Source organism: Tursiops truncatus, chromosome 20 (assembly GCF_011762595.2).
Source record: "Tursiops truncatus isolate mTurTru1 chromosome 20, mTurTru1.mat.Y, whole genome shotgun sequence".
NCBI classification, from domain to species: domain Eukaryota; kingdom Metazoa; phylum Chordata; class Mammalia; order Artiodactyla; family Delphinidae; genus Tursiops; species Tursiops truncatus.
Window position 1 is genome coordinate 56,544,771 of NC_047053.1, and position 25,946 is coordinate 56,570,716.

The window sequence follows — 25,946 nt, forward strand, 5'->3', positions numbered from 1 at the left end:
GGCCACGTTACCAATCAGCCCGGTGACGTAGCCAGCCCGCTGCAGCACTTCGGCCAAGGTGGTCTCGTTGAGTGGAAGGCCCCCCACAGAGGTGACCGCAAAGTTGTGAGGGACTCCGTTGCGGAGGCCAAGCCGGCCGGTGAGCAGGGCGGCCCGGGAGGGCGAGCAGGTGGACGCAGCCGCGTGGAAGTCCACAAACCTGCGCGGAGAGGAGAGCGATGGGGGTCGGCCTGACCACAGAAAGCCGGGCCAAGAGGGACTCAATCCCTGGGGTCCCAGCGCTGGGGAAAAGCTCCAGGACCCGCCAGCCGTGGGGCAGGTAAAGAAAATGAAGCCCAGAGACACATTATGTGACTAACCCAGGGTCACACAGCTGATTCGAAGGGATTTAATCCCACATATTGAACGGATTTTCCACATTTTATATTCACCTACTCACTTAATGCATCTGTAACCCCAGAAATCAACACTCGTGGCTCTGAAGGGATAGTTCACGGATATACGCAGACCTGTGAAAATCTGCACATTTCCAGCTGAGGTTGGACAAGGTGACCTTCTTGTTTGGGCTCTCACAGATTCAGTGTTCACAGGGACGTTATAGAACATCACCACTGCTGACACAAGAGCTGACTATCTATTACTCCTTACTGTAAGCCCAGCCCTTTTTCAGACACTATGTAGAAACAGAGAAGTCCAGCCACTTTCTTACCCTCAAGGAACGTGAGTAAACTGAATGTCACTAATGAAGGGGCAACCTGACTTCATGTGTCTCCTGACGGGATGCAATATGAATTCATGACACCAAGGATTCTTACTGAAAACGTTAAACCTGAATCTAGTCAGACCCCTGGACCTAATTTCCACATTACAGGGAAAAAAAAGCTAATGCAAGACCAAATTAAATGACCCCACAAGAAGAGACTTTACCAAACCATTCTCTAGACGTTCGATAAGACAACCAGTCCCATCTCTTCAAACAGTCAACATCTGAGGGAACGATGGGATGGACGGGGTGATACTGTGCATAAGGAAAGACTAAAGAGACAGAACCAAGTGCAATACATGAATCTCGCTGGATCCCAGTTCAGAAGCGCTGGCACCACACCTGAGGGCTAATTAGGGAGGGAGATTTAATATGAACTGGATATAAAATGATATTGGGGATTATCGCTCATTTTCAGGATTACGGCCACGTGGGAGAACGTTTCTATTCTTTTCCTTCTGGTTTTAGTGAGATATAATTGACACATAACCTTGTACTAGTTTCAGGGGTACAACATCATAATTTGATATAAGTGCATATTATGAAATGATCACCACAGTAAAGTTTAGTTAACATCTGTCACCTCCCACAGTCACAAACTTTTTTCCTGTGATGAGAACTTTTAAGATCTCCTCTCTTAGTGACTTTCAAATACACAAGACAGCATTGTTGACGCTTGTCCCCATGCTATGCATTACGTCTCATGACTTACACCCAGAAGTCGTCACCACCTTCACCCATTCTTCCCCACCTCCGAAACCATCCTCCACACTGATGCAAATGTCCTTCCACAGTGGGAGTCGGATCACACCAGTCTCTTACTGGAAAACACAGTCTCTCTCTGCCTGCTTCTCGGAGCTCAGCCGCTGCCCCCCTCCTGCCCTGAGCTGCTTCCTCACATCCTCCCAAGCCCCCACTTACTCCTGTCCGCTGTGCCTTTGCCCATGCTCTTCCCCCACTCCCCAAACCCTTCCCCTAGTGTCCCACCTTATCCTGACTGACCAGTCCCAGTCGTCTTCAAGACCCCGCTCAAAGACTCAGATGTTACCCACCCAGGTCACCCTCCCTGCCTCTCCCTGCCTCTCCCCCAGCCCCCCAATCTGCACCTCCCCACCCCACGTGGAGTCAAGGCCCCCTCTTCTCTACGTGATTATATAGCCTTTGGCATCTCCTTTACAACACTGAACTCTAATTCTTTGTTTTCCTGTTTGGGGCCGCTTCCAGATGGCCACGAATCCGTGGATAGGCCTCCCCGTGACAGGCGGGGCCTGAGGTCCCCCCGCCCTTGACGTTGTGAGTGCTTTGAGCCCCAGAGGATGTGAAGGGGACACTGCACCAGTTTCTGGGCTCAGCCCTCACGAGACTGGTAGCTTCCACCTCCTCCCTGAAAACACTCTGTGAGCCGCTGGGTGAGAAATCGACTCCCCCAACACGGCCCAGCTGGACAGGCCATCTGTAGGTGCTCCGGCCCATGACCCCAGCTGAGGCCACTGCGTCTAAACGTCACAGGTGTGCGTGAGGCCACCCTGGACCTCCCAGCGCAGCCATCTGCCTGCTGAATTTCACCAGAGCCGCCTTGGTCAACACAACAAGGTAAAGGATCACCCAACCGAGAGATGCCTGAATTCCTGACCCTCGGCATCATGAGACGTGATGAAATGGTTGTTGTTTTGAGCTGCTGACTTCGGGGATGGTTTGTTACTCAGCAGTTCGCCACCAGAGCAGCATCTGTCTCCCACCGGACCATCCTCTCCCCACCATTCAGTCCTCAGCCCAGCACGAGGTGGGCACCACCCAGCGCATGTGGAGAGGGTGATGCCACCGTACTCTTTGCTTTTGTACAACGTGGTGAGTCTCTGCTAAAGAGACCTGGGCCTCAGTCCCAGAGGATGGGTGAATTCACAGAGCGGTGACACGCACCGAGAGGTCCCAGCAGTGCCCGTCTGAAAGCGCCGGCCCAGCCCTGAAGCCGTGCTCTTCAAGCAGACGTGCGATGCCTCCATCTGACAGAATGAGGGCAGGGGAGCGAGGTGCTCCAACGCTCATGCTGGGTCCGCAGGTGCTGGGCGAGGCCTCCCTCCAGCCTCGGGGAGCTCCAGGGCCCCCGACTCTGGCTTCACACCCCTGCCAGCACTTCCTTCCTGTCCCTCCGTCCCCTGGGGCTGGAAGTAGCACGTGCAGCCTCCCTTCTGTCCCTCAGTTGCTGGTCCCCTGGGTAATTTCCCAGGCACCGGCTTCTCTCACAGCATCCCAGCTGCCCACATACTGCGGCCTCAGGGAGTTCAATCCCTGGGGCAAAATCCAGGATTCTGGACGTTGCATGCAGCTGGCAACCGCTGCCCTTGGAATCCCAGACTGAGCTCCACTTCAGTGTTCATACTTTTCTCCCAAGAAAACGTTCATTTGTACCCAGCCTCTTCTGTTCTTTTCCTCCCAAGATTAAAGCACAAACATCCTCCTAGATCACACTCCTAAATGTTCCTTATAATAATGACTACTGGGACTTCCCTGGTGGCGCAGTGGTTAAGAATTCGCCTGCTAATGCAGGGGACACAGGGTCGAGCCCTAGTCCGGGAAGATCCTACGTGCCGCGGAGCAACTAAGCCCGTGCGCCACAACTACTGAAGCCCACGCGCCGTAGAGCCCGTGCTCCACAGCAATAGAAGCCACCTCAATGAGAAGCCTGTGCACTGCAATGAAGAGTGGTCCCCGCTCGCCGCAACTAGAGAAGGCCAGCGTGCAGCAACAAAGACCCAACGCAGCCAAAAGTAAGTTAATTAAGATAATAACGATGACTCTTACTACGACTAGATTACTACTACGGTACCACGCACTCGGCGGCTTTTATTACTCTCACGGCTAATGCTCAGGCTTCTAGAATCCGGGCACTCCTCTAAGCCACGAGCACTCACTGTCCCTGGACTCACTCTGCTCTGCAGGTGTAGCTCCGTATGGGTCACCTCCTTACCCACAACAGTGGGAGCAGCTGCACAATAGGCAGGGCCCGGAGCAAAATGAAAATGCAAAGGCCCTTATTCAAAACCCACCAAGCATTTCAAGATGGCGACGGCAGAGCATTAACCCACCATCCACACCCCGGTGCGGAGCTGAACAGCGCTCAACCCGCCCAGCTGAACGCGGCAGCCCTGCTCCCCACTTACATTTGCTGCCCCCAGTTCCTCCTCTCCCAGTTTTCCATGGGGCGGCCAAAGTGATCTTGAAAACTGTTTATCAGCTAACAGTATTCCTGGCTGGAAACCCGCAAATAAGTCCTCATTGCAATTTAGGTAAACCCAAAGTCACGGTCGTGAGCTTCTCAAGCGGGGAGCTGGAGCACACAGATACAGCCAAACACTGATAGCTAGTAGGTTTTCTGAGATCCAGCTCCTCCCAGCCCCAGGGGCAGCCAGGCGGGACCCCGGGCAACTGGAGGTTCCTGGGCGTCCGTGCCCTGCACAGTCCCAGGGAAGTAATCCCGTTAGAGCAGAGAACGGAGAGAGCCCTGCAGGTGCGGCGCCAGGCATCCTTGTTGGAGTCCCACGCTGGCCACCTCCAACCACCAGCAGCCTGGGTGGAGCTCCTTGGAACGGGGTGCAAGGATCCTGACAGCGTGGGGAAAGGTGGGAACTCCACGCCCAGGGGATCTGCACCCAGGCGTCATCATCCCTATTCCCACCCCGGTTCCCCCCAGCAGCCACACCACCCAGAGCGGCTCTACCGAGATCACCCCGAGCTTGTCCCTGCCTCAGGCCCTTCTCATGTCCCCTCCGTCTGGAAGGCTGTGTTCTGGTCTCCACATGACGGGCCCCTTCTTTTCATCCGGGTCTCAGCTCTCATTTCACCTACTCAGTGAGGGCTTTCCTGACCTGACCACTCTCCACTGCATCACTGTTCTATTCTGTCTTGAGCCTTTATCCACTCGGACCTCACCTTGCTCATGGACTGGTCTCCTTGCTTGCTGCCCGGCTGCCCCTCTAGAACGGAGTCCCCGAGAGCCTGGGTGTGTCTGCCCGCTGCCACCGCCGCCCCCGCCCCGGGGGGCTGGTTCCCGACCTCAGGAAGGCGGGTTCTCTGATTTGGGCAGCTGGAGTCCTGCACTCCACCAGTGAGATGGCTCTTCCCATCTGGGGGGACTAGGGCTTCCTCGGCCGGGTTCCCTGCTGGAACCAGACCTTGAGACGCTCCCAGTGGACATTCACTCCTGCCCTCACCCATCTGTGCCTCTCGACAGATACACACGCGCATCACCGCTCAGCCCAAACCCTTCACTCTGAGCTGCTGGTCTTAGTTCCACCAGCCATACCTGGCGGAAGGACGGCAGGGAGGGGACCACAGCCCTCTCCGTCAGAGGCTTACACTTCAGCAGAGGGTCAAGACCTATGTGGGCAACCAGACAAAATAAGATGAGCCCGGCCAGAGAGACACAGTGAGTGAGGTATGGGTGGTGGAGCGGCAGGAGGGATAGAAGTGCGGGCAAACAGGTGTGGGTTCATCTCCGGCCCCGGCTCCCTCCAGTGTGAGACAAGACAGGTAACTCCAGCCAGGTCTCAGTATCCTCATCTGCAAAGTGGGCACAACCGTAGCAGCCTCACCAGGTCATCTGAGGGATCTGATGGCACGATATGCGTCAAGCCCTTTAGCGGCGCTCCGGGGTCAGAGTAGATTTTTTAATTCATCGTAGTCTGCGTGATGGTTATCATAGCTAAATGGGGAGAAAGAGCGCATTTCAGGTGTGAGAGGGGAGCAGTGTGCAAGGCATAAACGGACGGGATCCTAGGGGTGGTGGCACTTGGCTCCTGTCGGGACCACTCGGGCATCCTATTTGCTCCGCAAATCCGTACATCACAGGTCACCCCGGCCCCAACGTGCATCCTCCCTGCGAGAGCCCGTGTCCACCCCCTCCGGTCAACCTGGCATCACCTCTGAGTCCCTCTGCTGTCCCCCCACCTGAATCACTTCAGCGACCTTCCAAGAAGCCAGGTACGCTCTCTCCAGCCCGGGTTTGCCCGCGGGTGGGTCATGCCGGGCCCCGGCCCCCGGTCTTCAGTGACTTCCGGTCTTCAGTGATACCTTCTGCTTGGCCACGGTAACTCACCACGCACAGGTCCAACCTCCCTCTCCAGCCCCTGAGCCACTGCTGCCTGCCTGCCTGCCTGCTATGGGTTGAACTGTGTCCTCCCCAAAAGATAAGCTCAAATCCTAACCCCCATACCTCAGAAGGCGACCTATTTAGAAACAGGGTCATTGCTGGTGTAATCAGCTAAGATAAGGTTAGCTGAGTCCTTAACCCAATGTAACTGGTGTCCTTAAAACAAGAGGAGAGAAACAAGGTGCTACTGTAGAGCACAGGGAACTATATTCAATATCCTGCGACAAACCGTAATGGAGGGGACTTCCCTGGTGGCGCAGTGGTTAAGAATCCGCCTGCCAATGCAAGGGACACAGGTTCGATCCCTGGTCCAGGAAGATCCCACATGCCGCGGAGCAACTAAGTCCGTGCACCACAACTACTGAGCCTGCGCTCTAGAGCCCGCGAGTCACAACTACTGAGCCCACGAGCCACAGCTACTGAGCCCGCATGCCTAGAGCCCGTGCTCCGCAACAAGAGAAGCCACTGCAATGAGAAGCCCACGCACAGCAATGAAGAGTAGCCCCCGCTCACCACAACTAGAGAAAGTCCGTGCGCAGCAACGAAGACCCAACGCGGCCAAAAATAAATTTAAAAAATAAATAAATAAAATAAAATAATTAAAAAAACCATAATGGAAAAGAATATGAACAAGAATATTATATATATATGTAGAACTGAATCACTATACTATACTTCAATAAAATTTAAAAAAAAAAAAAAGAAAAGAGGAGAGAGACACAGCGAGGAGACCTGCAGGTCTCTCGGAGGGCAGATGGCCAAGTGACTGAGGAGACAAAGACAAGCGTTGGATCCACACGCGACGGAACGCCTGGGGCTACCAGGCGGTGGAGAGGGAAGGAGCTTCTTCTTGCGTCTCAGAGGGAGCGTGACTCAGCCAGCACCGTGACCTTTAACTGCCAGCCTCCAGAACCGTGTGACAGAACACATTTCTGTTGTTTTAAGCCCCTCCGTTTGTGGTGCTCGGTCACGGCAGCTCCTGGAAACGAACACACCAGCCTACAAATCCCCGAAGTTCAGCCCGACAGGACTCTTCTTCCTGGAACGCTTCCCATCCCCTCCCTGCCGTCCCGCACCCCACGTGCAGCTCGCCAGCCCGATGCCCCGACTTGGCTGTATCTCAGCCTGCAGGCCCGCCTCTCTCCCCGCCCCTCCCAATCCCTACCTAACCTTCAAAGCCTCCCATTGTCACAAAGTCTTCCCTTATTCCCCAGAAGGACGGCTCTTGACTCTGACCTCTGGAGCTCCTGAACCCTCCTGGCAGCCTGAATGTAGACACTCATCTGACAGTATCCGGGCGCTGACTAAAGGGGTTTCCGTGGGGCCCCCTGCCCTCACATCCACGCACCCCGACGTGGGCCCATCGGAGCAGCACAGCCCTCTCCTCAACGATCAGGCCCACGACCTGAGCAGGGCTATTCAGAATCCAAAACTGGCATTTTCTGAACCAGGCAGAGAGGAATAGCTTTTTCTCCCCACCTCGAATCTCAAGCTAAAATGATATAATCCCAGAAGGGCAAGGGCCTCACCTCTCACCCTAACCAGGAGCCTGAAAGAATGGGTCAACGGGCCCAGAAGGCCAGACAGAAGACCGAGTCTCTCCAGAGTTTAGTCCGTGAGCCAAAGCTGTGCCCCGTTTGCGCTTCGGCTGGTAGAGCTGCGCTTCTCCTGTTTACAACCAGCCTCCTGGCTACCTCACTGGAGCTGAAACAGGATAGGGGCCTGGAGCGCAACAGGTAACAGGACAAGGTCAGTCTCTGCCCTCAAGCAGCACATGGTTCAGAGTCAGAGGTGGGTGACCCCAGCATGTGAGAGGCCTCTGGGAATCACGTGCTCCTCAAACAAGTCACGTGTAAGCTGAGACCTATAGATATATACGAAGTATAAAGATCCAGTCTGTTCTCTACGTCTGTGAGTCTGTTTCTGTTTTGTAGAGAGGTTCATTTGTGCCATATTTTAGATTCCACATAGAAGTGACTGTAAATCATCTATACTTCAATAAAAAAATAAATACAGTATAACTATCCCTTAACTTTATGTGTGTTTGTCTTAGGATACTAAAAATAGCTACCACTTATCACGTGGCTACCACCCTAATCATATTACAGATATCGTTTCAAATCATCAGAATTCCGTTTTACAGATCAGGAAGGTAACGCAGAGAATGGAAGTAACCTTCCCGAGACCACGCAGCCGGCGTGAACACGCATCTTACTCTGTCTGATCCCTGTTCAGTATCAAAGACTGTGGACCCCTGCGCGTAGGAAATGACAGCGCTAGAACTTGAGCCCAGGCCAGCCCGCCCCACATACCATGTTCTTCCCAGGTCCCTTTCCATCTGGGAGAAGGCTGGCTGCAGCCGGGCTGGTCCACAGAAGGAACTACCTTAAAACTAGTCACTGGCCTTGGGCTGGGACAGTTCTGAGACTCATTCTTGCTGGTGCCAACCCTGACAGCCTGACTCACATCCACGCAAACCACGTGAGCTCGTGAGGGACACCGGAATGCCTGCTTCCCAGATGACGTCCAAGGGCAGACAGAGGAACCAGAGCATCGGCAAGGTCAGTGTGTCTCCTTCCTGCACACGAAATCAGAATCCAAAGGCTGCCTTGGGGAGTGTGGAGTTAATGAACACAAAGGGAGTTCAAATGGGTCATAGAAAAAGTCTTTGTTTGCTAAGCTAGGGGACTTGTGTTCACTGCGGACTGACCTTTGCCAGTGGGTCTGGGATGCTCAAAGGCTGTGACCACCACTTCTTCTTGCCTGGTGCTACTGACTGAACGCTTGTGTCCTCCAAAAAATACGTATGCGGGAGCCCTTCTGCCCAGCATCATGGTACCTGGAGGTGGGGCCTTGGGGAGGTGATTCCCTTTATACGAAGTCCTGAGGGTGGAGCCCCCATGATGAGATTAGTGTCCTTATAAGAAAAGGAAGAGAGACCAGAGCTTTCTATCTGCCACGTGAGGATGGAGGGAGAAGATGGCCCTCTGCCAGCCAGGAAGAGGGCCTTCAGCAGAACCTGACCCAGCTGGCACCCTGATCTTGGACTTCCCAGCTTCCGGAACTGTGAGAAATAAATGTCCGTTGTTTAAGTCACCCAGACTGCTGTATTTGTTACAGCAGCCCGAGCTGACTGATACACCTGGGCAGTGCCAAAAATACCATTCTTGGGTACCATCATGCTTGCCTGTTTTTACCACCTGTGCTAAGCATGGTCTCTCCTTGAACATGTTAATGCCGTCCTTTTGGAACAGCTATAGCATATTTCTATGGCAAGATGTAACTCTGAGTTCCTCCCTAGACTGTAGGTTCTACAAGGATGGGGCTTCGAGGGGCAACTCCAGCCCCAAACAGAATGCTTTGGTGGGACAGGCCGCCCCAGCAAAATCTGGTGAATGAACCAACAAAACGTGAAGCGAGAGGCCCCCGTCATTTGGTTGGAAAAGACACATTAGTCCATTTTCCACATAATCGCTTAAGCTGATGCTTTTAGGGCTCAGTTCCTTCCCCACTGTGTGTTAAAGTTTATAGCTTAACTCTCAGGAACAATCTTATGTCCTTTGTTTCCAAGTCTTTAGAGAGCCCTGGCTATACCTCCTTCTCCAAAATACCGACCGACACCCCACACAGCTGGATGCACTGACCTCCGTGTCACCCTCCCCCCTTCCCAGCCTCTCCCTGCTTTGGGCAGGGACTAATTAATAAACAATAAAATGGTCTTGCTCTTTGGAAAGCTTCCTTTGTTTTTCCCCAAATCTATCTGGGTAGGCTCAGACCAGTTCACCAACAGGGGTCCTAATTAAAGTCTGAAACGACATTGTAAAGCGAAGCTAGAAATACAGAGCCAGACATTACAGCAGCCCGTGAACAGGAAAATCAACGCAAATTAAGACACAGCCAGACAGAAACCAAAGCAACTCGCCATTGCATCAATTACGCATATTAGAATCCGGGAACGTAAGCGCAGGAAACGTCGCCCCGAAAGCCCCAGAGAGATACAACGTCGCGGAGTGAAGCGTGTCCAGCCTTCATTTATAAGGAATTTAAAACAAAGGATGTGGCCTGCTGTGGCCACTCTCTAAATTGCTATGTGACTGGAATAAAAGCTGTCCGTGCTCCATTCATAATTTAAAGGCTTGGAGGTGGAAATGGGTTTTTAAAATCATCTGCTGAGGCCTTTGCGTGCAGAGGGACACAGGTGGGTAGTGAGACCTGGAAAAGGCTGGAGTAGGACTTAGATGGACCAGCTCAGCTCAGCCTCCACGTTGCCTTCTGTTAAATGGGAAGGATGTTAAGTGAGACCATTGAGACAACCAATAGGAAGGCCCTTTGAAAGTGCAAGCAGGGACCTCCCTGGTGGTCCAGTGGTTGGAACTCCACGCTTCCACTGCAGGGGGCCCAGGTTCGATTCCTGGTTGGGGAACTAGGATCCCACAAGCTGCACGGCCAAAAAAAAAAACACAAACAGGCTTCCCTGGTGGCGCAGTGGTTGAGAGTCCGCCTGCCGATGCAGGGGACACAGGTTCGTGCCCCAGTCTGGGAAGATCCCACGTGCCACGGAGTGGCTGGGCCCGTGAGCCATGGCCGCTGAGCCTGCGCGTCCGGAGCCTGTGCTCCACAACGGGAGAGGCCACAACAGCGAGAGGCCCGCATACCGCAAAAAAAAAAAAAAAAAAAAAAAACAAAAAACATACACACACACAAACAAAAAAACTGAAAGAAAAATGTGGCAGCAAATAGCCAACTTGGTGTGTTTTGCTGACTCATTCACTCATTTATCCATCCATCCATCCATCCACTCCCACTCTTGTTCTTTTCAATAAAAGGGTTCCTGCCAGCCAAGCTTGGTATAATCCTTGGCAAGTCTCCCCTTTCCTTTCCACACTCTTGCAGTGGACATGTGTGCATTCACTCTCAAGGAAGGACTCCAACAAGATATGTGACAACGAGACGGACGCACAGGCATCTCAGGGCCTCCTGATGGGACACTTCTGCCCACTGCCACAACCCTGGGCTGAGCCCTTCCAGCCACCAGCATGGGCCTCGCCTAGCGAGTGGCGCAGTCCATCCCAAATGCAGTCGATGAATTCAGCGCTCAGGGCCCCCGAACGTCTGAGGACACACAGGAGGCCCTTCGCCAGCTGCTCAGTGCACGGGTCCAGCCTTAAAATGCCCTATCCCAGCCGTCCTCTCCCACTGGAATGCCAGCCAGACCCCGCAGAGTGAGGCTTGTTTATTGTTCGGATGCATCTGCAGCACCTAGGACAGTGCCTGCGGGGTGGAGTCCCTCTAGGAATATTTGTGGAGTGAATGGGCACCTTTCAATGCTGGGTCTTTGCCCTTTCTTTTCCCTCTGCCTACAAGACTCTCTCGTCCCCCTTCTGGCTAATTCCTACTCATCCTTAAGGGCTCAGCGTTCAGGTCCTAACCAATAAGCTTTATGAAGTCCCTCCTGGCTTCCCTCTGGAGAAGTGGCCTTTCTTTCCTATGGTCCCACAGCACCATCTTTCACATGCTTCTTGCTGCGAGCTTTATCGCCCAAAAGGTGAGAAGCCCAGCACGGACCTTTCTCGTTTGCGCCTGTGACCGATATGTTCGTAATGTGCTAATTCTGTCCCCCCGAATGTCAATTCAGTTACGTCCAACTCAGCTTATAAAAGCCCCAGGGGTGGGAGAGACGTCAGGAGTTCCTGCTCTGCCTTCTAAAGGACGGCTTTCCTGTCTTTTTATCTGCCACCAGGGTGTAACCCTCTTAAGGGCGGAGCTGGCTGAGGTCTCCCAGTATGACTCATGACCTGCCCTTAGTAGAGATCTGTTGTTGAATGACTGTAGTTAGGAGGCTTAAAGACAGAACAAATGGTAGCCACTGGACAGGCCATTCTGCACCGACACTTGCGAAGCAGGCTGGCGCCAAGGTCTCACTGGCGAATATCTCAGCTCCTCTTCTCTGAGATCGGCTGTGACCTAGATCATCACATTCCTGCACGTCCCCGCCTGCTACACGAGGATAAAGCCCATGGTCTCCACCTTGCCCCAGTGGATAGGTGGGCATCACGTGACTTTTATGGCTATTTGACCTACTCACCCAAGAACAAAGAGGCAAAACTGCCTGTCCCGTGATGCTGAGCATTTACAAGGGGAAGACAGGATGGGACGTCCCAGAGCAAACAGCTCAGAGGTGAGGATCACAGACAAGAGGATTTCTCCCCAGTGAGGGTCCTGCACCCCAAACCTGAATTACTGTATGGGGTCAGGGAGTGGGGTGGACAAAGCTGTAAGGGGATGACATGGTGGGGGGAGGGTCTCTTGCTGATATAAGTCTCGTTCAGAAAGTTCTTTCTGCCCTCGCCCTCGGGGCATCTACCAGACCTCACTCCCCTGCAGTTTCCAGCGCCAGCCCGGCTCCTACAAAATCCCAAAGGCGGCAGAACGGCTGAGAAAGTCCTGAGAGGTAACAGAGTACATGAATTTCTGCAAAAAGTCAATTCTGAAAAAAGAAGTCACACCCGGCTTTTGAGTGCGTTGACAGCTCGCTTCCTTCCTCACCGGGGTCCTTTAGAGAAACCGCCTGGAGCGCCTGGAGCCTCTGACCTACCAGGGTGGACACTGACCTCTGATTCCAAGCTCAGCCGCTGCCTAGAACTCTCAGTGCTGCAGGGACCTGACTCAAAATTAAAATGAGGGCAGAGAAGGCGTGAGGCAGGGAGGAAGAGAAATCAAGGTACACAGTTAACAGATTACACATCAATTTACAGAAGGAAACGCATGTACAATATACTGTCACCTTCACCCCGTGTTCACTGCAGCTCTATTTACAATAGCCAAGACATGGAAGCGATCTGAGTGTCCAGCGACAGATGAATGGATAAAGAAGATGTGGTACATACACACCGTGGAATATTACTCAGCCATAAGAAAGAATGAAATAACGCCATTTGCAGCAACACGGATGGACCGAGACAACATTATACTCAGTGAAGTAAGTCAGACAGAAAAAGACAATTACGGTGTGGTTTTACTTACATGTGGAATGTAAAAAGGAAAACAAATGAACAAGCATAACAAAATGGAAATGGAGTCACAGACACAGAGAACAAACAGGTTGTTGCCCAAGGGGAGAGGAGACGAGTGAAATGGGTGAGGAAAATGAAGAGGGACAAACTTCCAGTTACAAAATAAATGAGTCACAGGTATGAAAATACAGTGTGAGGAATAATCACTCACTAGGTGACACCTTTGTGTGCTGACAGATGACAAATAGACTTTATCATGATGATCATTCTGATATGTATAGAAAGAGCAAATCGCTGTGCTGTGCACCAGGAAATAACATAGCCTTGTAGGTGAATTACGAAAACAAGCAGGAACCTGTGGGGCACTCCCGGGCACAAAAGCCTTTCCATGTCCCCCATTTCTTGTTTGTAGGAAACAGGCTTCATCCAGCCTCCTTGACCTTCCCTGAGTTCCAAAGGTCAGATTCAAATAGTTGTTAATCAGGGAAGGGAGGGGATGCAGAAGCAAGGGAGGGGCAGTCAAGAAAGTGTAGTGCAGCCTTGGGGCAGGTCCTGGTTCCCCCTCAAAGGATACACATAACAATATATCTTTGAGCTCTTCTGTAGGAACTCCCCCACCCAGCCAACTTCAGGCTGAGCACCAGATCCCTGGAGCCCTGCCCTGTTACCTCAACACCAACCAATCAGAAGAAAGGCACACACCCTGCAGCCCTCATCCCGAATTTTGCCTATGAAAACTTCTCCCCCAGAACCATCAGGGAATTCGGGTTTTTTGAGCACGAGCCCCCCGTTCTCCCTGCTTGGCCCTGCACCAAACCTTGTTCTGCTCCAGACTCTGACTGTTCCGTTGGTTTGGCCTCTCTGTGTTTCAGGCAGATGAACTTTTTGGTTGGTTTGGCCTCACTGGGCGTCGGGCACACAAACTTGCATTCGGTAACGATTGCACTTCAAAAACAAACTCAGAGAAAAGAGATCAGATTTGTGGTTACAGGGTGGAGGGAGTGTGTGCCAAAGATTGAACGAGGGGCTCAAAAGGCACAAAATTCCAGCTACAAGATAAATAAGTGCCAGGAATATAACGTACAACGTGATCAATATAATTAACACTGCTGTGCGTCACATGCGTTATGTATCTTGAGAGAGTAAAACCCTGAGTTCTTGTCACAAAGAAACAAATGTTTTTCTATTTTTTTAATGTTGTATCTCTGTGAGATGCTGGATGTTCACTAAACTTACTGTGGTCATTTCATGATGTGTGTAAGTCAAATCATTATGCTGTATGCCTTAGACGTATACAGTGCTGTATCTCAATGATACTGGAAGGAAAAAGAAAAAGAAAATTAAAAAAGAAACGACACACTGCCAACGTCATTTCTGAGCCAGGCTGGCAGACAGTTTAAGTGAGTGGACAGTATCTGGGCTTAGCTGGTGGGGTCACTGCTGTCTCACTGTCACTGGTCATCCTCTTCCCTCCAAGACACCTATGGCTCATAACCACTCAGGTCCTCAAACCCCGGTCTGGACAGCCTAAGTCATTGCTTGAATCCAGTCACCCAGCCAGGAGACTTATTCAAGTTACTTCTCAACCCAAGAATTTTCAAGAAATACGTTGCTTGCTCATCACAGGTGAAACTGAAACCAGGCAACTTACATTAGGGCTTGGACCCACGTTCTTTTAACTGAGATCACACACCTGGTCTCTGGACTTAATGCAGCTCAGGCTCTGGATGTCTCATCGCAGAACGAATTCAGTGAGAGACAAGGTAAGAAGTAAGAAGTGGGTTTATTTAGAGAGAAACACACTCCAAAGACAGAGTGCGGGCCATCTCAGAAGGCAAGAGCGGCCCCAGGGTACGGGGTTGTCAGGTTTTATAGGGCTGGGTAATTTCATAGGCTAATGAGAGGGAGGAGAATTCCAGCTGTTTTGGGGAAGGGGTGGGATTTCCAGGAATTGGGCCACTGCCCACTTTTTGACCTTTATGGTCGGCCTTGGAACTGTCATGGCGCCTGGGGGTGTGTCATTTAGCGTGCTGATGGGTTACAGTGAGTGTATACTGAGGCTCAAGGTCTAGTGGAAGTCGACTTGTCTGCCATCTTGGACCCATTTGGTTCTAACCAGTTTATGTCCTGTCCTCGGACTATGTCATTCTTTCAAAGGTTTTGCCCTAACCACTTCCCTCCTATTTCAAAACTAGCACGAGCCTTTCCCTGGATCCTCTGTGGGCAAGACCCAAACGAGAGCTGCATTATCAAGCTCATCCACTGGGCTCTCGTAGACATTTAAACACTGTTCAGACCACTTGAAATGCTGGCTGAGATGCCCGTGAAAGGTATCTGTCCTTTTCTCTTTTTTCAAGTATGAGCAATTCACTCCTCTAACCCCTATTGTGATGCAAGTTTTCCAAGTGCTTGAAAAGTTTAGGTTTTAGTGGATTACGAAGTCCCTGGCATTTTCACTGAAATTCCAACATTTCGATTTTCTTCTGGTTATCACATCATTTTTAAACTTGCAAATGTTCAACAGCACTGCCCAGCTCAGATCTGCACAGGACACTGGCAAAACGGGAGCCCACAATGTCAAAGGCAAGACACGCTGGCTGTTGAACCTACTGACAAGGGCAGGAGGCCTTGCTGCCCCGCAGGGCACATGTGGGCCATCTCTGGACACAGGGAGCCCCGAACAGCGATGCCCCCGAGAAAGAGATGCGGCAGCTTTCGTGTATTTCACAAATGAATCGTTTACCGTTCTCTTGGTGGGAATGTAAGTTGGTGCAGCCACTATGGAAAACAGTATGGAGGTTCCTCAGAAAACTAAAAATAGAACTACCATATGATCCAGCAATCCCACTCCTGGGCATATACCCTGAGGAAACCATAATTCAAAAAGACACATGCACCCCAGTGTTCACTGCAGCACTATTTACAATAGCCAGGACATGGAAACAACCTAAACGTCCATCGACAGATGAATGGATAAAGAAGATGTGGTACATATATACAATGGAATACTACTCAGCCATAAAAAAGAACGACATAATGCCATTTGCAGCAACATGGATGCAACTAGAGATTATCATGCTAAGTGAAGTTAAGTCAGAAAGAGAAAGACAAATACCATATGCTATCACTTATACATGGAACCTAAAATATGACACAAATGAACATATCGATGAAACAGAAACAGAATCAGGGACATAGAGAATAGGCTGGTGGTTGCCAAGGCGGGGGACTGGGGGGTGATGGGGGAGGGATGGATTGGGAGTTTGGGGTTAGCTGGTGCAAACTATTATATACAGGATGGATAAACAAAAAGGTCCTACTGTAGAGCACAGGGAACTATATTCAGTATGCTGTGATAAGCCATAATGGAAAAGAATATGAAAAAGAATGTATGTATATGTATAAGTGAATCACTTTGCTGTACAGCAGAAATTAACACAACATTGTAAATCAACTATACTTCAATTAAAAAATGAATTAAAAAGAAAAAAAAAAAAACCTCACCAAAATGTACTTTTAAAATGGGGCCATTTGGGACTTCCCCAGTGGTCCGGTGGTTAAGAATCGCCTTGCAATGCAGGGGACGCGGGTTCAATCCCTGGATCGGGGAACTAAGATCCCACATGCTGTGGGGCAATGAAGCCCGTGCCACAACTACTGAGCCCGCCCGCCTCGACTACAGAGAAGCCCGAACGCCGCAGTGAAGAGCCCGAGCACCACAATGAAAGATCCCGCGTGTCGCAACAAAGATCCCATGTGCCACAACTAAGATTCAACGCAGCCAAAAATAAAATAAATAAATAAAAATTTTTCCTAAAAAAAAAATAAAATGGGGGCATTTGATCATATGTAAACTAGACCTCATTAAAGTGGATCCCGAAAAATGCTGGTCAAGAAAACAGTTGTTTATCATCATAAACTGCAAGCTGGAGAACCCGCACCCGCATGTCAGAGAGCTGACTGTAACAGTAAAAACGCTTCCTTTCCCCCTGGCCCCCAGTTTCCCCCACGTGATATGTGATGTGGACGCCCTTTGATCTGAGCTGCTGGAAATGAGTTCAAGGCCATGGGGTCTTAGGCCGCAATCCCTATTTTATCTCCCTGGAACTGGAGTTTAGGAAGTCTGAAAAGGGACACCAAAATCAAGGCTCTGAAGATGTTGCTGCTTCTTTTTCCCCCGGCTGCACCATGCACCTTGTGGGATCTTAGTTCCCGGACCAGGGATTGAACCCGGGGCCCCAGCAGTGAGAGTTCAGAGTCCTAGCCACAGGACCGCCCAGGAAGTCCCAAATTTTGCTTTTCTTTCCCCAAGGATTCCTTTTTCTTGCAACCACGATGACATCATAATTATGTTGTGAATGGTGCCTCTTCTGACCACAAAATTGGCAAATTCTGGCATCGACCATAGTCAGATGGAAAAAAACACGAATGGGGACTTCCCTGGTGGTCCAGTGGTTAGGACTGGGCGCTCTCACTGCTGGGACCCCGGGTTCAATCCCTGGTCCGGGAACTAAGATCCCACATGCCACGTGGCAGGAAGGAAGGAAGGGAAGAAGGGAGGAAGGAAGAAAAGTGACTTGGGGACTTGGTGGAGGAATGAACAGAATCGAGCAGATTCCGAGAGGACAGCTGAGTCTCACGGCCCAGCTTGGGGAAGGATGAGGGTCCAGCACAGACAGAGGGAGGAGCTGCTGGAACAAAAGCTAAGCCAACATGCTTGACCCTCCAGCCAAGGGAGGGGGATGGGAGGAGAGCAGGGCAGCAGAGCCAGAGGTTCAGGGGAAACACAAGAGCTCACACCTACCAGGGACCTGCTGCTGTCTTACATGACTTAACCCATTTCCTCCTCAAAATGACCCACGATGATGCCACTACTGTCCCATCTTAGAGATGGTCAGACTGAGGCCCGGCAAAGTTTACTCATGAGCCTGGTGTCCCAGAGCTAGTAAGTGACAGAGTCGGGCAGCCTGGTTCCAAGTCCTGCTGCGGTTAACTCGCCTCTGCCTGTCCAGAAGTCCGAAGCCAGGCACACAGATTTTGTTGAGCAGCTACCATGCTCCAGGCATTGTTTTAAGCACTGGAGCCATGAACAAGATAGATTAGACAGCTCCTCTAGGGAGCTGACATTCCAGGATGAGAGACAGGCAATAAAGAAATAAACAAAGATCATGTTGGCGGTGATACGGGTCATGGAAACAAATCAGGAGAAGAAGTGAGAGACACGCTTGGTGAAGGGTTAGGGAGGTCAGAGAGGCCTCCTCCAGGATGTGACATTGGAGCCGAGACTGACCGGCCACTCAGAGCCTGAGGGGAGAGCTTGCCGGGAAGAGGGAAGGAACAGCCAGTGCAAAGGCCATGAGGCAGACGGAACGTGGGGAGGGGCTTGGAGATGCAGTCAGAGCCAGCACGGGGGAGATCGCAGGCGTCTGCAGCCTTGGCAACCACACATTCTCGGCCGGTGGAGCCTTGTGTCCAACAGCTGCATCGATGACTGACACCCCAACCACATCTCTCGGTTGCCTCTTCCACCTTCACGGCGCAGAGGTCCTTTGTCAGCTCCAGAGGGACGAGAACTGTCGAGACTCTAATCTGCACCTCCTTCGACCACCTCCTTCCCTCTTCGTGGCAAAGCCAGCCCAGGCCTTGAAGGACACTCTTGGCAAATTCACCTCTACTTCCCAGCCCTTAACGATAAGGCCCTAGAGTGAGAGCACGTTGATTCAGCCACTCGCTAACTCTGGGCGAGTCACTACCTTGATTTCCTCATCTGTGAAAGAAGAGAAGCATCAGGTGGCAGCACGAATTGGACGGGGCGACGCCCAGAGCCTGGTGCCTTGCGAGCGCTGGTAAGGCTTAGCTACTGTCACAGCTGTTGGCTTGATTCAAATACAGCTGTTGGCCCGGCGTGCACGGGCCACGTAGAGGCTTACTGGGGTTTGTCCCTGGACCCCGTTCCTCCTTCCATGAGTTACATCACTTAGACCTTTCCGTAGGCAGAGTAGCGAATTCACACTGACAATTCAGATGGATGTTGCTTTCTCATAACAATAACAAAAATAACCACAGCTAACATGTATCTGCGTCTATGGCGTGCCAGGCTCTGTGCTAATGCGTACACAGCTAATTCTTCATTTAACCCTCACAACATCCTAGGAGGTGGGTGCTGCCGTTGCCCCCCTGCAGAAGATGAAAGCAAACCTCCGAGGAATGAGGTGGCCCGTCCCGGGCCATACAGGTGGAAATAGTAGAGCTGGGATTTGAACCCAAGCCATGCGGCACCAGAGCCTGCCCTCTTAGGCAGGACGCTTAATCTTCAAGGCAACAAGCGTCTCATGAGTAGGTGCTGCGTTTCAGACTACGTTAGGAGCAGAGGCACAGATATGTGTAGAAGAATGGCTAATTATAGTATTATGGGTGTAGTACAAATTGTATGTGTAGCAGTAATGTCTCTGGGTTGAATCGTGTCCCCCCAGATTTCATGTCATTCCAGAACCTGTGAACGTGACTTTATTTGGAAATAGGGTCTTTTCAGACGTAATCAAGTTGAGATGAGGTCGTACTGGATTAAGATGGGCCTTAACGCCAATGACTGGTGTCCTTACAAGAAGAGGGAGGCTTAGACACACACGCAGGGAGGTATGTGAACTGTGGAGGTGGACGGTGCAGGGCTGAGGCTGCAAACCAAGGGCTGCTGGCAGAGTCACCAGAAACAGGAGAGACGCCTGGAACGACTCCCCTCCGGAGCCTCCAGCAGGACCAGCCCCGCCCGTGCCTCGATTTAGCACTTCCCGCCTCTCAACTCTGAGAGGATAAATATGACTAGTGGCCTATTTGAGGCCACTAATTTTTCTTATAAGTCTAGTTGATTGACTACGTTGTGCTAGTTTCAGGTGTACAGCAAAATGATTCAGTTATACATATATATATTCTTTTTCATATTCTTTTCCATCAGGGTTTATCCCAGGATATTGAATACAGTTCCCTGTGCTCTACAGTAGGACTTTGCTGTTTATCCATCCTATATATAATAGTTTGCATCTGCTCATCCCAACTCCAAATCCATCCCTCCCCCACCTCCCCTCCCCCTTGGCAACCACAAGTCTGTTCTCTACGTCTGTGAGTCTGTTCATAAGTTCATTTGTGTCATATTTTCGATCCCACATATAAGTGACAGCATATGGTATTTGTCTTTCTCTGTCTGGCTTACTTCACTTAGTACGATCATCTCTAGGTCCACCCATGTTGCTGCAAATGGCACTATTTCATTCTTTTTTTTTTTCCCCCACACGTGGGAACTAAGATCCCACACGTGCAGCATGTGGGATCTTAGTTCCCCGACAAGGGATCGGACCCGCACCCCCTGCAGTGGGAGCGTGGAATCTTAACCACTGGACCGCTAGGGAAGTCCCAATATTTCATTCTTTTTCACACAGGCCACCTAATCTGTAGTAATTTGCTGCGGCAGCCGAGCACACTAATAAAAGGGAGACAATAGAAAAGATAGTTTCTCAAGTCACCCTTAGCCCCTGTTTGGCAATAAGCGTTCTTTCTGAAAGTCATGGTTCCCCACGGGCGGTGAGTAGGCAGGGAAAAGCCCGTGATGAATCAATCCCTGGCCTCACAGGAAGCTTGCTTTCCTGTCAACAAAGCACAGAGTGAAAAGCCGTCAACCTTGGGCCAGAGGGCTGTCTGCCTGGCCACTGTCACAAGGCTCCGATGGAGAGAATATTTTCATCCAAGGAAGGATGAGCAGAGCCCACCCAGCTGTATTTGCCTCTGGTCCCCGAGATGCCCCTTCCGCTCAGGCGGACAGCGTGCCGGTGGGGACAGCTCATAAGAAGAACCCCAAGGCTCACAAGTCTCGGTTTAAATAATGGGCCAGATATTTCCCCACAAACCCTCGACACGAAAAGCAGAAGTTCTTGAGCACTTGGCAACCCAGTTCCCTTTGAGGATCTGTTAAATGCTCTGCATTGACTCTCAACCCGAGGGAGAAAAAAAAAAATCTGACATGCAAAATTTGGGGTGACATTTCAAAGCACCCTGAACTCCTGAAGCCCATTTACTGATGAACAAATACTTCTGAATGGCCCACTAGGTGCCGGGCACCGTGTTAGGAATACAAGGGTGGAAGAAGAGACAAGGCATTTTTCTTCCTGAGGCCCAGAGCTAGAAGGGCAGTGTATACTTTCCTGTGGCCGCCATAACAAAGTACCAGAAGCTGGGTGGCTCACAAGGATAGAAATGTATTCTCTCACAATTCAGGAGGCGACAAGTCTGAAACCAAGATGGCAGCAGGGCTGGTTCCTTCCGGAGGCTCAGAGGAAGAGTCCGTTCCAGGCCTCCCTCCAGCTCCTGGTGGTGTCTTTGGCTGGCAGGCACATCACCTTCTCTGCTGCATGTCCCTCTGTGTCCCCTCCTCTTTTTACAAGGACACCGGTCGTTGGATTTAGGACCACTCTAAACCAAGTAGGATATCACAGAGGTCTTTAACTAATGACATTTGCAAGGACCCTATTTCTAAATAAGGTCATGTTCTGAGGCTCTGCGTAGACATGAATTTGGGGGTGACGCTATTGAACCCAACACAGGTGGTTAAGCAGTCACCATGGAGAGCAGCAAAGGTATACCTGAGGCATCCAGGAAAGGGTTCCTGAGGACCTCCTGTGGAATTAGGAACCAGATGGTGAGTAGAAACTAAAACAGGAGTAGCGGAAAGTGCATCAAGAAGAACTAATCACTATACGTATCAACGCGATAGATAACCACCAAGGACCTACTGTACAGCAAAGGAAACTCTGCTCAACATTCTGTAAGAACCTGTGCAGGAAAAGAATCTGAAAAAGAATGGGTATACATATAACTGAATCAGTTTGCTGCACACCTGAAATTAACACCACATTGTAAATCAACTATACTCTAATATAAAATAAAAATTAAATTTAAAGAAGAAGAAGAACTAATCACATAGGTGAGGCCCAAACAGAGGGAGGCAACAGCTGAAGAAGCGTTCAGACAGGCGGGGCCGTGCAGAGGACGGTGCGGAGGGTGGGCCGGGCTTGAACACTGCTCTTCGGAGTTTGGATTTTGTTCTTAGGGTCACCAAATGCCTTTGAAGGACTGGAAGCAGAGAAGTGCTTCTAGAAAGTTCACCTTGGCTGAGGTGAGGAGGATGGATTGGAGAGGGTGAGACCGGACGCAGGGACACCAAGGGTCCCTATCTCAGGGGAAAGCTCCCAGCTTAAGGATGCAAGTGGCTGAAACTCCAGAGACACCCCATGTGTTGTCCTAACAGCCGGTTGGGATGATTCCCACGGAGCCAACAGGAGGGGTTTAACCCAGGCAGGTGGGATCTGAGCGGGCCAGTCAGATCAACGTCAGCCCAAGAAGAAAACCGATCTAAAATATTCATAAAACTTCGGCCAGTTCAGATATACACCCCCTCCCCTTTTGTGGTCCCTTAGCGTTAAGTGCGCCTTAAATGGACCAGTAAGTCCTGTCCGCTCACAGATAAGTAAGCCCTTTGGCCTTCATGTGCCCCACTGACTTTCAGTCACTCTTCAAGGGCACCTTCTCCCTTCAACCCCCAGGCTGGGGTCCACACCCTCCCCACAGACTCCAAAAATTCCTGATGCAGCCTCTCGGACTCGACTGTAATCTGTACTTTCCTTTCAACCTGTCTCCACTACGAGAGCTTGAGGGCAAGGACTGTTATTTGTTCACCTTTGTGTTCCCAGCTCCTAATACACACACACACACACACACACACACACACACACACAGAGACACTCACACAATAAGCGTTATCAGAATTCCCTGGCAGTCCAGCAGTTAGGACTCAGTGCTCTCATTGCCGGGGCCCCAGGTTCGATCCCTGACCAGGGAACTAAGATCCCAAGAAGCTGTGCAGCATGGCCAGAAAAAGAACAGTTATCGTATGGACAGACGGATGGATGGACTCCTGCATGACGCTGTACTGGCTTCAAACCAAATTCATCAATCAATTAATTAAATCAACATGGACCCATCAATTGCTCTTTAAGTGCTCTATGCGGCCCCCTCCCCCCAAAAGAGTCAGGATGAAATATCCAAAGAGATGCCGGCTTGACATCTCAGACTCACCTCATTCCTTCTGCAGCCATCTTATCAAGGTTGGCAGTGTCCTTCGTTTCTGCCCAGTTTGCTCCCAGGTCACCCCACCCCATGTCATCTGCCAAAATGATCACGAAATTCGGTTTCTGTTCTCTTGTTTCCCCACTGAAGCTAAAATCCACGAGAGGATAAAGACATCCCAGGAAACTCACCCCCACCAACAAAACCTTTAGGAAAGGGCAGGCCATGGCGATCAGGGGAGGTTTCCAACTGTGTGCAGTGATGCAGTGGTGGAGTTTCCAAGAAGATGCTCGTGGTGATGGTGGTGGTGGTGATGCCTACAGGGATGGTGGGCGCTACAGAAATGAGGCCCGCGTCTGGAATCCTAATTCACGAGAGTTGGGAAACTCACGACCCTGAACTTGACTTTCTCCAGCGCAGCCCCGTAAGGTGAGGGGTCGTGTGCAGCAATCAGACCTCAGTGTCAACAACTGCTCCCTGGCCACTTAGGAGATGACCCCTCTGTGCTCAGAGATGTGAGAGCCGGAGCTCGAGCCTTGCATCTATTCGGGGCTCCAGCTGGCAAGTGTGGGATAAGTTTTCACATCTGCAGAACACCTGGACGGTCTAGAAGCCACAGTCAGTCCCAGTCGAGTTTCTGAGTTCCAGATGGTTGAAGGCTTCATGTGTCTGTAAGGTTTCCTGAAAGAACAGAAATTGACAAGAAAACAGAGTTGAAACTGCCGGTGCAGCTGTGTTTTACTCAGTAGCTTAGGAAATAATCACTTTTCCATGCCGACAGATGTTCTCCTTCTTATTCAACTACTGAACGGGTTCATCGCTTTCTCCACCGGAGAAAGAGTGATGCTAATATTTGCAATAGACCTACAATTACAGGGTTGGAAGCAACAGTAGAGATGATCTCTCATAACCCGCTCACCGTATAGAGGAGCATATACCGAGGCCCCGTGTGCCGGGTGGAGGGGTAAAGGGACCAGCACCGCAGCACTCTGTGAAATCCCAGCGCACCCCACCTCCTACCTCACTGTGCTTCTCTGATTCACAAGAAATTCCCAAACTAAGCGCGACCTTGTCAAAACCCACAGGGATTCTAGAAGAAAGGGTGAGACCCTTATTACCTTATTACCAAGACATGATTCTTTCTAACAGTCATGCTGTAAACTAGCATTTCTATATAAAATTCTTTTTCTTTCTTTTTGGCCGCACCTTAGTTCCCTGGCCAGGGATTGAACCTGGGCCCTCGGTAGTGAGAGTGCTGAGTCCTAACCACTGGACCGCCAGGGAATTCGTCAATAAAGGAGCAGTCTGTTTTTGTTTTTGCTTTTTTGCCACACCGTGTGGCATGAGGGATCTTAGTACCTGTACCAGGGATTGAACACAGGCCCCCCGCAGTGGGAGCTCGGAGTCTTAAACACTGGACCACCAGGGAAGTCCCTCTATATAAAATTCCTGATAGAAATTAATTGGGAAGAAAAGGAAAGGAAAAAAAATCAGTTAATGGCAGAATCTAGGTGGACAGTCTAGGGAGCTCACTGTAGAACTCTTTCCATTTTGCTGTACGTTTGAAATGTTTCATAATAAAATGTTAGGGGAAAATGTCCAAAAAATGTTTAACGGAAATGTGTCCCTTTACATCTTGACAATGTAATTTTTAATAAGAAAATCTTAAGACATGCTCAACCGGTGCTTCTCACATTTAGATGTACACACAAATCAGCTGGAGATTTTATTAAAATGTAGATTCAGTAGGTGAGGCTGGGACCTGGGGTCTGTATTTCTAACGTAGCCGTTAGATTACATTTTGAGTAGCAAGATGCTTAGTTAAAAATATCCAGATTCTGGTCCGAGAAGAAAACTAACGTAACTGGAGGTGATTAACCTAACTGATACTTAACCTAACTAGAGACCTAACTAGAGATGATTCAGCTTCAGTGGAAAAACACAAAACAATAAATCAGGTTGAGTTCTGAAAGACAGAAATGGAAGGTTATGCTTTCAACTGCAGGTTGCAAATGGAAACACAGAATAAATAAAACCGTATTTTATCCCTAGTTCACCTAAAAGCCCTAAACTGACTAGGCTAGTAAGGAGACAGAGACTTGAAATTCTGGATCAGATTTTAAAAACCTCCGTGGAACACCCAACCCATTAAAGGAGAACCAAGTTATTATAATATACAAAGATGCGGGACTTCCCTGGTGGTGCAGTGGTTAAGACTCCGCACTCCCAATGCAGGGGGCCCAGGTGCAATCCCCAGTCAGGGATCTAGATCCCACATGCATGCTGCAACTAAGAGTTCGCATGCCACAACTAAGGAGCCCGCCAGCCGCAACTAAGGAGCCCGCCTGCCGCAACTAAGACGCAGCACAACCAAATAAATAAATAAATGAACAGTCGCATTCTTCAAAAAATAACAGTAATACTAATATATAAAGGTGCTAGTAGGGCTGGGGTTGTGACAGATGCCATTTCCAGTTGTGTATCCCTGCCCTTGAGGAATGAATGCACAGCCGACCAAGCCGGCCAGCCAACCCAGATGGACGGGAGTGGTTGGAGGTATGTAAGTTCTGGAAGATCCAGATAAACTCGGAAGGATAGGCAGCTATGCACTTAATCAAAATAAAAGGAATTCCGAGTCAACAGTCATGGTCATCTGGAGGGCAATGAATCAATTGTTCAGCAACGCGAATTCTTCTGTTTTCCAAAAGGAAAGTTATTATTTCAAACTCAATTAGATTCAACTGGTATTTGTTGATCTTGAGGCCCCAAAGACTTCTCCCTTTCTAGAAGAAAGAGGCTTTGCACAAGCAGGGTGCCTAACAAACACTTGTTGACCTGCCTTATTCTACTGGCTTCTGACCATGAGCAACAGTTGCAGGAAGCTTTTCTTCCTAAAGCTACTTAGCTT

At 50.4% G+C, this 25,946-nt stretch overlaps 1 protein-coding gene across 6 annotated transcripts in view; it reads right to left on the reverse strand.

Moving 5' to 3' along the window:
* ARSG (arylsulfatase G) overlaps positions 1-25,946 on the reverse strand; it is a 131,793-nt gene that overhangs the window by 46,504 nt on the left and 59,343 nt on the right. For 3 of the 6 annotated variants that reach the window (XM_073798348.1, XM_073798349.1, XM_073798350.1), the window contains exons 2-3: positions 23,230-23,719; positions 12-199 (exon numbers count right to left, since the gene is read on the reverse strand). In XM_073798348.1, the coding sequence (XP_073654449.1) occupies positions 12-199; positions 23,230-23,265 (224 nt within the window). In that variant the 5' untranslated portion in view covers positions 23,266-23,719. Of the gene's footprint in view, positions 1-11; positions 200-927; positions 1,036-5,355; positions 5,460-23,047; positions 23,720-25,946 lie in introns of those variants that run through there. The other 3 variants (XM_073798354.1, XM_033846640.2, XM_073798353.1) reach the window with 3 other exon arrangements.